This window comes from Solanum stenotomum, chromosome 10 (assembly GCF_019186545.1).
Source record: "Solanum stenotomum isolate F172 chromosome 10, ASM1918654v1, whole genome shotgun sequence".
Lineage (NCBI taxonomy): Eukaryota > Viridiplantae > Streptophyta > Magnoliopsida > Solanales > Solanaceae > Solanum > Solanum stenotomum.
Window position 1 is genome coordinate 12,684,246 of NC_064291.1, and position 13,925 is coordinate 12,698,170.

Genomic DNA, 13,925 nt, shown 5'->3' on the forward strand with positions numbered 1-13,925 from the left:
TCTATCAATAGTTGAATAAAATTACTGTTAAGAATAAGTATCCTCTCCAAAGGATAGATGATCTTTTTGACCAACTTCAAGAAGTGAGTTACTTCTCTAAGATTGACCTTCAATCGGGTTATCACCAATTGATGGTGAAAGAAGATGATGTTCTGAAAATGGCTTTTAGAACCCGCTATGGTCATTATGAGTTTTTGGTAATGTCATTTTATTTGACTAATGCTCTGGCGTTATTTATGGATTTGATGAATAGGGTGTTTAGACAATATCTTGACATGTTTATGATTGTTTTCATTGATGACATACTATTTATTCAAGAAGTGAGGATGATCATTTCAATCATCTGACGATTGTGTTACAAATTCTCACGGACCAACAGCTCTTTGTAAAGTTTAGCAAATGTGAGTTTTGACTAAGGTCCGCAGCTTTCCTTGGTCACATTGTTGCAAGTAAGGTTATTGAGGTAGATCCTAAGAAGACGGATGTGGTCAAGAGTCCTAAGAAGACGGATGCGGTCAGATCACTTCAATCATCTGATGATTGTGTTGCAAATTCTCTCGGACCAACAACTCTATGCAAAGTTTAGCAAATGTGAGTTTTGACTAAGGTCCGTAGCTTTCCTTGGTCACATTGTTTCAAGTAAGGTTATTGAGGTAGATCCTAAGAAGACGGATGCGGTCAAGAGTTGTCCTAGACCTCTATCCCCTTTAGATATTAGAAGCTTCTTGGGTTTAGCTAGCTACTACAGAAGGTTTGTTAAGGAGTTTTCTTCCATTGACAACCTTGACTCAGAAAAAGGCTAAGTTCATATGGTCCAAAGCTTGTGAGAAGAGTTTTCAGGAATTGAAGGATAGATTGACTTCAGTCCGGTGCTGACCTTATCGGAAGGGAATGCTGGTTTTGTTGTTTGATGCCTCAAAAATTGGGTTAGGATGTGTACGTATGCAAAATGGGTAGGTTATTAAATATGCTTCAAGGCAACATAAGGTTCATGAAAAGAATTATCCTACCCATCATTTTAGTTTGTGATCGTGTTGTTTTATATCGTGATTTATTAGACATAAGTAAAAATATTCAATATTATTTTGGGTTCTAGGTTTGCCAAAACACCCTATGAGTCTCTCAAGTACCAAACCTTACACCAAAAAAATTAAGTATATCATAAAAATGAATAGAAATCATGTAGAATCCTTCCTAATTCTGTAGTTAAGAGATTTGTCTACTGCTTCTTGGCATTGATAGACATAATTTTAATCAAACCTTGTAACACTGATACGTCCAAACTTACAACTCAATTAAGAAGTATAAACTGTCAAAGTCAATTATGGAACTCAACTGGAGTTGAGGTCGATCCCACAGGGAAATTACAACAATAATAATCTTACTGACGCTTGTATTCAAGATTAATTGAATTAGCAAGACTTGGATTTTATTCCCCATGACCTTTTAATTTCGACTCAAATTCTATACAAATAATGATTTATTGCCAACATTATATTTTTATAGCAATTTAGGTACATCTAAATACTTTTCAGCCTTATTAGATGACTTTCACTCTTCTTCTCTCGGTATTAGAGTGTTTTAAATATTACCCTTCCATACTTGTTAAGAAGGTTATTTTCTCTCAAGCTCTAACCTTTAAAAGGAGTTAGTGGAATTTGATTCTAGATTTTACTAATCATGACTTTTCTCTTGAACAAATGATGAATACATGCATGTTCTAATGCGTGCACTCATTAGAAGACAATCATTATGAAGGTAGAAACAACATATGCAGTTAACAATCAAAAGTTATTCACGTTTGAATCTGTCATTATCATTTAGTCATGGTTTCCATAACCCTAGTTGTGATGTTTATCCACTCATATTTTCAATGAAACAAACTGTAACACCCCGACTTTTCAAAACATCTAAAATTACTCGTATCTCCATGGAAAGACAAGGAGGATGGGTAATAAATTAAGAATGATGTGGTATGTCCTATTTTAAGTGTTCAAGTGTTGCATCTCAAGTTTTGAAGTTAGATAAGTGGCAAAATAAAAGTTGGCAGAAGTTATCGTAAGTTCCTTTTTAAAGATTTCTCTGAAATTTGGGTCAAATGTCACTGAGGGTTTCTCCCAATCTATAAAGATTTATGGGCCCCACGGCCTATCTAATCGAAGTTCTACGAGTCTAGTTTCCAACGGATCAAACCGTTTGTTCATACGACTTTATAATAGAGAGATATTTGCGTTTTTGTGGTACTGCGCAAGCAGGCACGTGAGGTGGGGCCCTAGGTCGGTGCAACAATACATATATCTTCTTCTTCAAACTCTTTCTTCATTTTTTATCTAAGAACCAGAAAAATTAGAGAAACCCATTTCTAGGATCAACTAAAGTATAGATTTTCTTGACTTAAGTCTTTGATGAAAGTTGTTCTACGCATTGGGCTCATCATCGTGGTATAATTTGTTTTATCGATTTCATAGCATATCACACTTTAGAGTTGGGACAACAAAGGTTTTGATATATTTGAAGGTTTTGAGGCGTATTATGAACGTAAGATCGAGGTAAGACCCTTCTTTCATCGACTCGACCTTTTATAAGCAACAAATAGCAATTTAAGTCGGAAATATATTTCTTTTATCGTATTGTCATGGTATCTTTTATTTTTGTGTGTTGATTATGGTCCTACCTAGTTGTAGTATCGAGGGAGTTATGAGTAAAAGTTGTTAGGCCACGTGAATTCAGCGAAAAAGGTATATTAAGGCTATTCTCTTCTTACGGCATGTTTCCTTAAAGATTAGGAGCAATGTAATTGAGTTGTTATCGTTCCTATACTTGTAGCCATTATTGTTCATTGTTGGCTGCTCGAGTGGACATAATCCTCTCTTATTGGGATTCTTTTTCAGTAGTAGCATCCCTATGTTGGACACGACTTAAAGGTTATTTGTATAGGTTGCTTATACCTAAATTGCTCGCTTTTAGGTGTTGGATTGTTATTGTTGCCCTTTGGGCTATTGTGGTTACCTACAAGAATGTGATCTATGCCTAGAAGGGCTATGTTATGCCGACAGGGGTATACTGACGCCTAGAAGGGCTATGAGTTGCCTACAGGGCTATATTGACGCCCAGAAGGCCTATAAGTTGCCTACAGGGCCATGTTGTTGCCTAAGAGGGCTATGAGTTGCCTATATGCTATATTGATGCCTAAGAGAGTTATGTGCTACCTATGGGGCTATACTATTACCTAAGAGGGCTATGTGACTTCCTACGGGACTAGGGGACTACCGATAGGGGTATATAGACTGATTGGCACCTTCTGGGCTTATGGCTTATGTGCTGTTTGTACCTGCCAAGCTTATGGGGGATTGGTTAGGTTGTTGTTTTATTATTTTTGATAAGTTTGGATTTAGGAGCAGGTCAGTATGCTTATCTTATTCTTGATTTATTTACCGAATTACTCCAGTATATTAGGATACCTGCTCATATTGTATTGTCTTTTATACTCTGTACGATATTTTGTACTGACGCCCCACTGCCTGGGGGAGCTACATGATGAGTCCACAAATTAGACTTATTTAGGGCTTTGTTTTAATGGAAATAGTGTCCTTGAATGCTTGTTTTACCTCAATACCAGATTAAAAGGCTGAAGTTTCAGGTATTCAAAGTTTTAGTGGAAGCATGGACACTTAGACGCAAAACGGAGCAAATAGGGCCGAAAAGAACAAATAATGGAATCCTGCGGATCATCGAGTTCAACTTGGCAAGTCACTGAAATGACAGAAGCTGTCCTTCGTTCCAGTACGTGAACCCTTGAAGGAAGTGGATCACAAGGCGAGGAACGGAGCAGTTTGTAACACCCCGTATTCGAATCAGGCCAAAAATGCAGATTTTGAGAAGTTAAAGGTGCAACTTACGGTCACCATCCACGGACCGTAGGTCAGACCACGGCCCGTGCTGGTGGTCCGTGATTCACCACTGCAACCCCTCCTCAGCCAAGCTTAGAAAAATCGGCTAAGTCTCGACTCACGGATAGACCCACGGTCCGTAGATCAGACAAGGGTCCGTGGTCTATGTCCGTGGATCAAGACCTCCTTTACCCAGCCTCTGACACAAACTACGGTTGACCAGCACGGACCGTCAATCGATCCACGGTCCGTAGGTCTGACTGTAGATGAGCGTCAGCAGCCAGTTAGCTGAAAATTGTGATGGGTCAACTTCAGATGGTCATAAATCTTAGCACAAAATGAATTTTGTGTCCCATAACGTATGGTTAGATAGATAATTTACTTATCTTTCCAATGCCACCGAGTTTGCTAAATTCTAAACTCCGAGTAAAAAGTTATGCTCAATTTAGTGAAGCCCTGTCGGGCAGACTCGACCTACAGATCCAATCGACGGACCGTCGATTGAATGACGGCCCGTCAGTCCAGTCCATCAGTCACAGCGACAGCAGTTAATTCAGGGGTCTTTTGGCCTTTTCCTATTTCGTTTAACCCCTTAGATCTGTCGTTTAAACCCTAAATCATGAGGTTTTAGTCAGTTTAAGCCTAGAAACATTACTAGAACTTACCTTAGTCAAAATCATTAATCAAAACTTAAAAAATTAGAATCAAGATAGGAGAAAAAGGTCAAGAACCCTAGTTCAAGAACGCAGCAAGGTTCCATCAGTTCCAGCCCCGAAATCGAAAGATTTCTCCATAGAATTCGTCACCAGGTATGTGGGATTTCACTAGTGGGTCCCTTTTGCCCATTAGGTCCCTAGAATTCAGTCAGATTCTTAATTCCATGATTATGAACAGACCTAAGGTTTCAAGAATTTCAAAAGATCATCATGAATTAGTTATTTAAGTATTCCAAATCAGATTATCATGTTATTGCTCAGTTTATCGCAAAAATTTCAGAACCCTAGCTATGTATTTCTTTAGTTCTTGAATTACACATGCTAGGCTACATATTTTAGTATTCAGTTATAAATGACTCAGTTCATGAATGCATCATTATCAGATTAATTGTTGCATTCTCAGTTTGCATGTTCAGTTTCGAGCTATCCAGTATTTACAAAAATTTAGTCATAACCAGTTAACCACTTAATTCATTGGGAGTAGCATAATACCGAGTTGGACTAGGGTTTACCGTACCCATATAGTCCCAAAACTACGAGCCACGTAGGTGTAAGACCCCTCTGTGGGCAACATCAGTTTAGTGATCACGCCAGCATGCCTCTATACCTCTGGCAGGGTATATTGGGTCCTCTCGATGGGGCGTATACATCGGACTCCACATTTAGCTCATGTGGTTTTATGTCGGTCATTAGTAGCTTCCACAGTTCAGTCAGATTCTATTGCATTGACCATTTATCAGTATATTCAGTATTCAGTCTCAGCATGTTATAAATTGGTCATTGCATTGAGTTAGCTCAGCATTCAGTATCTATATCATGTTCAGATTATTTCATTACTTTATTTCTTGTTCATCTCTATGTTATTTCAGCTTTACTCTACCTTGCATGCTCAGTACCTTTCAAGTACTGACGCATACGTGCGCTACATCTTCTCGTGATGTAGGTTCAGGTTCTCAGCATCCAGATCACACTTAGATCGATTCTCGATCTTCTGTTCAGCAGCATTAGTGGTGAGTCCTTATTCTTTGAGGACTAGTGACATGTTTATCTTTATTGCTTTTAGTCTTTAGTTTCAATTTTGCTAGACCTAGTTGGGGCATGTCCCAAAATTTCTAGTCAGTTTAGAGGCTTATTTCAGACGTAGTTAGATTCAGCTTAGTATTGAGTTAATAACTTCTTTGTATAAAACTCATCAGATTTGATATATTCAGTTATAGTATATGGGTATTCCCCATCTTTTCAGATTTATTTATGAATTAGTTTCTGTATCAGTTTATTATCTTTAGTATGCTCATGATCATGCCAGCAGGGTTAGCTTGGTATCACTTGTGGTCCTAGGTCCCATGTTCGCGTCTCGGGGGTAGCTAGTGCCGTGACACAGTCGGCGATCACCGATCAGTTTCACGAAGCAGTACTGTACCACCCAATGATCCAGAATGCAAGGATACTAAAGGCAAGACACTGAAGGCGATGAGCAGACCAAAGGGCGGATTGCCGAGTTCATCGGCGATCTCTACTAATGTCGCCAAACAATCCTCCGTAGCACAATCTGTGAATACTATAAATACTATTTAGAGTTGCAGTCTTAAGGGAGATTGGAGTGTGGAACATTTATTATTATTATTTTCACTTTAGAACATATTCTAAAAAATAGTTTCTCTCAAGTTTGGAGAGGGTTTTGTGGAGACTTGAAAAAATGAGTTCTTCTTCCCCAAGTTGGAAGTGGGTCTTCTCTATTCACTTCCCTTTGCTTAATTCAAGGTTTAATTTCTTATACCTAGTTGATTTCTTTATCATGTTAGGTATAATTTCTTATTTCTTGATGTGTTGCTAAAAACTCTCATTCTTGGAGTGTGATTTAGCAAATATGGGTTGATATTCTTGTTGGGTCTTTCTTGTTGATAAGTTAGATGTATGTTAATGGTGATTTCACCTAGTGGTTGTGGCTTAATCTAAAGGGTTTATAGTTGCAAATACAAAGCCACCCATGTGTTTTCGGTTTGCTCGAGAGGGAGGTCGCGAAACCAAAACCACTAGACTAATGGCCTAAGGAGTGGGTTGTCATGAGGTTTAGCCCAAGAGGGTGAGCCCTAGTCACATATCCTAACACTCAACTCGAGAGACTGAGTGGGGTATGGCGTAGGCTGGTCTTCATGCGGCAAATGGGTGTCCGAGAGGAACGTATTTGAAACTGGGTAAGTTACCCGAGAGGGAACTTATTTCTATTTAAAGCTTAGCCTAGTCACTATTGTCTTGCAAAATTCCTATCGAAAGCATGTACCCAACAATTTATCTCAACTTATATTGCAGTCACATCCCAAGAACCTTTCCCCATACTTGATTTTCTTGTTTATTTTGTGGTTTTATTACTTGTTACAAAACCCCATTTGATATTTGACACTTTCGTGTCACCCCCTTTAATTTACTATGTATTTTATCGCAAACGTCTTTAACTGCGACTAACTTGAATGAAATTCTAATTGGTTATTAATTCTCAAAAACCGCTCCATTGGGACACGACCCCTACCTTTAGTTTGGTTACTATACTATCGATGATCGCAGACACTCATACCGTAGGTTAGTGTCGTTGGTCACGATAAGCATCAAAATGGCACCGCTGTCGGGGAGTGGTGTTAGTTGAGAATTTTTATTTCACTACAATTTTCATCTTATTAATCATAGATTATTAACTTTACTTTTAGTTTTGTTTTTCTTTGAGTTTTTGATTTTATATAGGCACCTTGAGAACAGACGAAAGAAGTGGTACCAAGTTATTTGAGTCGAATCAAGAAGTCGAGGGTGACTTCATGTTAACTGTGCTGGTAAATCAGCTGAAAATCTTGCCCACCAAGATCTTAGAGGTGGAAAACCAATGCACAAGTTTTGGGAGGTACATGCCCCTTCATGAGCGGAGGGAGTCTAGAAACAATGAACACAACCGTGTTGAGGATACACTGCAAATCATTCTCCTAAAGGTCACTGAACAAGACCGAGTGATAAATGAGATAAAGGAGAATGTTGAAGTGTTGAACCAAATGGTTGGTTCTCACTCTAGATCGATCCAGGTGATCAGGTCGCTCTTGAGTTACGCAGTGCCTCCCCTCCACTCAAATGAACTATTATGGTTGCCTGGTAACGCTGGGGTCGACCCCAAAAAGGGAGATTGAGTAAGAACTTGCGTCGTACCACGACGTAAAATAAGGCTCTTCTTGGAAGGCAACCCAAGGTTTTACTGCGTTTTAATTAATTATTCTGTTCGAATAAGGGTGTGCTGATTTTTTTGGGTAAAATGCGAAAGGTGTTGAGTAGTACAGGATGGCGAGCCAAGGACCCAGTGGGCGAGTCGCCGAATCTATCCGCGATTCCGACTTTATCCGCCATTGGGACCCCAAAATAAGGGATGTCCTGTAAAACTCAGTGAGGTAAGTAGCCTTTCGGTGCATCACCGATGTTATCGGCGACATGACTAACGTCGTCGAAAGACTTGGAACTGGACGGTTAATATAATGCCAAAGAGTTCAAAACTTTCAAACTATTCACTTTCCCTTGCTTTTATGCTTCACAAATTCACCCTATATTAGTATTTTCAAAATTAGTGTCTTCAATTAGTATTATATTTGTCAATTGGTGGTCGGAACTAGGATTTCTTCGCTGCCTAGCATTAGAAAAAGCTATTTGATCGGCATACAAGCTTAGTCTATAAAACCCTAATTTTATTTTTGAAAATTTTACACTCATTTGCAGTTATAGTATTAGGATGACGTGTGCTGGGCCTCTTTGATAGAAATAGGTTGCTATGATGCTGTTTTCAATTCGTAAACTTCGCCTAAAATGCTTAAATGATTGATTGCCTTAGTGTTTGAACTTTGAATTAATTGATATCGATAGGGGTGTTGCATGTTAGTTGTTAGGATGATTGGGGGAAGTCTGAGTATCTCGAGAGTGATGGGTAGTGGTCTTATTTGAATTCCATGAGTGCATGCTTTGATTTGATTTTCTGGCATTGAGGGATTGGCGAGTTAAATTGAGCTTGCTGAATGACTCGGCGGTTCGTCTAATGTCCCCACCCTGCCGATGATTTGGCGCCTCGATTGGAGTTTGATATGGTAACTTTTGGCGAGAAGTCTGAGGGCGTCAAAAATGCTCGGCGACTCGCCGAAGATATTATAATCGCCCTTTATCTGCATCCCTGGAACCCTGTTGCACTGTCACTTTTACATATCCTGCTCGCCGAAAGTAGTCTGTGATTCACCAAATGATCCTACCTATTGCTGTTTTCACCTCATTGTTAAGCAAATTCCTTCTGCGAGCTTTTTTGGGCTCGACAAAGAGATTGGCGACTCGCCGATCAGATCAACGAGTTTATCTGCAATAACTTTTATGTACTTGCATTTGAGTTTCTTCTTGATATTTTGCAGAAATGGTACTCACAAACCTAAACGATCCCCCTCAGAAAACAACAAAGGGCATTACAATAAATGAAGGAGGATCACGCCCTTCACAGAAAAGAAAGCAGGATCTCCCACTGGGAGATAAAGGAAAAAGGAAAAAAAATATGGCAAAGAAAGGAGTAGTTGTGGAGCCAGATTTTGTTGAACCAGAGGATGAACTGCCTCTGATTGACCGAAGGAGAGCGCTCCGTGCCAGGTCTCAGTCCACAGCCACCAGTACCCTATCAGCTACCACTTTGCCAACTACTGCACCACTACCAACCCCAACACCACCTCCGGTGGCTCCTGCACTTCCTGTAGTTCCACTTCCACCGAGATTGCTGATCAGATTGAAATGAGATGGTTTACGCACCATTCTCGAAGAAAAATTGCTATCCGTGGAAGGACTGGAAGGTAAGCATACTGAGGTGCTTGAAACGCTCAATTATCACGAGTTTGAGCAATTCATGAGGCCACGGGGTACTTACATATAGGGGTGTGCATCAGTCGGATTGGTTTGGTTTTACTTATTATCAGTTTTCGGTTTTAAAATATGCTAACCCAATAACAAACCAATAAGAAATTTTTTATCGGTTTTTGATCGTTATCGATTCGGTTTTCGGTTAACCCAATAAGAAAATGTCCATAAAATAATATATAATAGTACATAGGCTATAATTACATGTTATCGCCAAAACATAATACGAAACTTCGGATTTTAATCAAATTACTAACATTCACAAACTTGCAAAAGCTATCGCCTACAATTATGAACTAAAACTAATACTAAAATAAAATAGTTGATCGAGACGATCTTGAACAGTTGCTTGATCCACCATATAATCAGCAAAATTCTCACCAAGTTCCTAACCAAGACAATCACAAAGCCTGAAAAAGAAAAAGACAACCACCAATTTAATAGACTATTACAGTAGTATTTTTACATTTAATGACAAAATGCTTTTGAAATCTACATTGAACTCACTTTAATGATGAACATATTTAATGAAATATGCTCCACAAATGCATATCATCCACCCTCAAATTAACATGGTAAGATGCAGACTATCAGGCACAATCACTAAGTTAACAATTCCATTTTTATTAGCAACTAATCCATTTATAGTATCATCATGTCCCTTAATTGACTCCAAACACTTCTAATTAGTAAATATGTATCAAGTGTTGAGCAAGTTAAGCTTAATAATATGCAATATTTGGCCTCATATCCTAATTTATTTTCTGGACAGAAGGCTTATACATTGAAAACTAAGTAAATACATGACTTAGAGCACCTTGTAGCTAGAATGGCTTACCAAATGTCCAGATCCAAGTGCAAAAAAGGAACAGTTTCACTCCACATTAATCATCCAAAATGCTAGTATTAGTCAAATCTATAGAAAATTTATGTTAATCAACCAAAACAATGTTAATGACTATTTACAATAACAATTAAAACTATTATAATTAAAATATCCGTACCTTGTTCGAGCTGTTCAAGGACATCTATATCTTCCTCAACACTTATAGGTCGTGATACACTTCTAATCCAATCTTGAAGGCACACTAGAGTTTGCACCAATTTATGAGTTAATGAACTCCGTAATGAATCCAAGATATGTCCACCAGTACTAAACGAACACTCGGATGCCACACTTGAAATAGGAATACCTAACACATCCCGAGCCATCTCAGCAAAAAGGGGAAATCTATGTGAATTTATTTTCCACCAAGACAAGATGTTGAAGTTCTTGCTTTCAACTTCATTTTCTTTAGCAAGATATATTTTCAATTCTGTTTTGATAGTTGTTGTATTTTCAGCTTTATGTTTCATTAGATCACCCATGAATGTCCCTAAAGATTCTATCGATTGGACAATACTACCTGAACTTTAAAGTAGTGAATTAGAATTTTAAAATGGAGACCTAGATAAAGATGAAGAGTGTTGACTACCTTTATCTTTAGAAAGGGACTTTACATATTCACCAAACAGCAAATCCATGTAGTCTCTAACTCCTTCCTCTAAAATTGGACCTTCTTTCCCAAACATCATTTGAAGTGCAAAGCCAACTGAAACAAACTTGTGACGAGGATCCAATACACAAGAAATAAAAATCATCTTGTTCATCCTCTTTGGAGTACCCCAATACTTATCAAATTTTTCTCTCATATTCAAATAAATTTTAACCAAAAGATCATCATTATCATCTTCACTCAATATCAATTGTTTCAAATAACAAGAAACCTTACAAATTTTAAGAAAATGTGAGTTTGTTGTGCGATAGTGTGATCCTGATACTTCTCTGGTAAGATCATAAAAAATTTGAAGAAAATTAGCAATTTTTCTTACATTGTCCAAGTCATCACTCAAAAGGGAACCAACAACGCTTTCATCTTCATCCTTTCCATCTTCATCCTCAACAAACTGAAGGTAATGTAACAAGCCAATATCACGAGCAGCATAACTGAAAAACACATTTTCAAACTCAATAGTCCTATTTAACATCAAGTATGTGGAGTTCCATCTCGTAGAAACATCCAAACATAAAGATTTTTTACTATTAATATCAACATCTTCACAACATTCTTGGAACCTTTTACACCTTGCAAGAGACAACCTTATGTATTTAACTGCTTTTCTAACCCGTTCAATAGACACATCAGACACCTTCAAACCAGCTTGAACAACAAGATTTAGAGTATGCGCCATACACCTCACATGAAGGTGTTCTCCATTCATGAAATTGATCCCCCGTTTAGTGAATATCTTAGACAACTCTTTCATAGTCACGTCATTCGAACTAGCATTATCGACTGTGATGGTAAATGTTTTATCTAAGCCCCAATCACGCAAACACTTAATAATCTCATTAGCCATATCTTCACCTTTATGGTTGGAAATTGGACAGAAGTTGATTATCCTCTTATGCATAATCCATTCATTATCGATCCAATGTGCAGTGATAAACATATAATTAATCTGTTGCAAAGAGGTCCAAGTATCAGTTGTCAGACATACTCTTTGTCGTGCTTCTCCGAAAAATCTCTTCAACTTTTGCTTCTCTTCATCTAAAAGGTTAAAACAATCACGTGTCACAGTGGTATGAGAAGGAATCTTAAAATGAGGTTGCGCTACTTTCATAAAGTTTCTAAAACCTTCCTTCTCGACAAACTTGAAAGGTAGTTCATCCACAATTACCATGCGGCATAAAGCTCTCCTACATTGTTCTTGCTCAAATTTCCAGGAAACAACAACCACATCACTCGTATTCCCTCCCTGAACAGATTGAAAGCCTATTTGAGTTTGACTTTTATCAACGCTTTTAGGCATCTTTGTACATGTTAACATATGAGTAAGCATTGCCTTTGTCCCATTTTTAACTGAATCAACAAAATAATTTTGACCGCAATGCTTACACTTTGATTTCTTATTTCCTTCTTCATCAACAAATGATCCAAAATGATTCCATGCTCGAGACCTTTTTTTTCTTTCTTTTGTAACCTTTGGCTGAACAGATTGTGTTTGACACATATCACCCAGGACCACCACCTCATCAGTTGAAATATTTTCAGCCATATGTATGTCTCTGTAAAATAAGATTTAGACAATAATCACTAATCAGGCAGCAATAATGAAATAATTTCAAGGTAAACTAAAGAGATATCTTAAAGGAGGTCTTCAACATTACTCAAAAGGAAAAAGAATTCTTAAGAAAAATAATCAAATGCTTACCAAATGTAACCTAAATTAGGGTGTTTGATTCTAGTCGGGTACATTATTTAAGAGCGAGATCATATTTTTGAGGAATTGAGTATGGAGAAATAAGAAAAGCATAGATTACAGAAGAAGAAAATTATACAAGGATAGATATTAGTGAAGAAGAGAAATTCGAAAAGGGTAGAAAATCCTCACTGTCACCTAGTTCTTACTATCATCGTTGTTGCGGACCCTCCTTGGAAACTTGTTCGTGTTGCTGCCGCCATTGGCTCGTTCCTAACCCTAAATTTACTCTCTAGGTTTAGAGTAAAAACTAAAAAGTAAAGACTAAGCGCCAAGCAGTAAGTACTAACTACTAAGTAGGATACTGCAAATCTAATATAGAATCTACTTATGTATTAAATTATTTATATTTAATATTTAGGAAGGGTAACGTAGTAAATAACTATCGTCTTATTGGGCTATAGATTTATCCAATAACCCTTTAGGAAAAACCGAAACCGAACCAATAGCCCAATAATTTTTTTATAAACGCATTAAAAACCTAATATCCCAATAACCCAATAACATTTTATCAGTTTGGTTTATTGGTCGGTTCGGTTTTTGCACACCCCTACTTACATACCTTCCTGGGTCCGGGAATTCTACTTAGCTTATGGGGAGTTGGTCTCGAAAAGCAGAAAGAAGGCCACTGATTTCTGACCAGTGAAATTGGTTATGGTTAGACGCAAGGAAGTAGAGTGTCACAACGAACACATAAATGATGTATTGTGACGATCGCTGCACTTGGTACTTCCCTACTATGGTTTGCCTATTGCCCCGTCGCTCGATGATTTGAATGGTTGGTTAGATTCGATGATCTCTGATACCACCCCGAGGTGGATAGATGCAGGAGTCCCCATTGAGAAGAGGGATATGAACACCGCCTCTCGGTATTGGTTTGGGTTCATCAGTAGCACTATCATGCCGTCCTATAAATAGTCCATTCTACGTCATCCAAAGGCGGCTTGCCTTGGTTCTATCATGTCCAGGAGATAGATCGACCTGGGATTGTTGCTTTCTTAGCAGATGGCTATGAGGGCCAAACAGACACAGACGTCTCTGCTATTTCCTGTACTGATCACTGATCTATGCCAGCGAGCTGAAGTACCACGTGACATTACGAGGGATA

The 13,925-nt window shown here is 38.1% G+C and overlaps 1 protein-coding gene across 1 annotated transcript; it reads right to left on the minus strand.

Moving 5' to 3' along the window:
• Nucleotides 1-10,948: 10,948 nt before the first annotated feature.
• On the minus strand, nucleotides 10,949-12,613 carry LOC125842746 (zinc finger BED domain-containing protein RICESLEEPER 1-like). Its single transcript, XM_049522066.1, has one exon. It carries the CDS (start codon nucleotides 12,611-12,613, stop codon nucleotides 10,949-10,951), a length of 1,665 nt encoding a protein of 554 aa, XP_049378023.1.
• Between the last annotated feature and the right edge of the window lie 1,312 nt (nucleotides 12,614-13,925).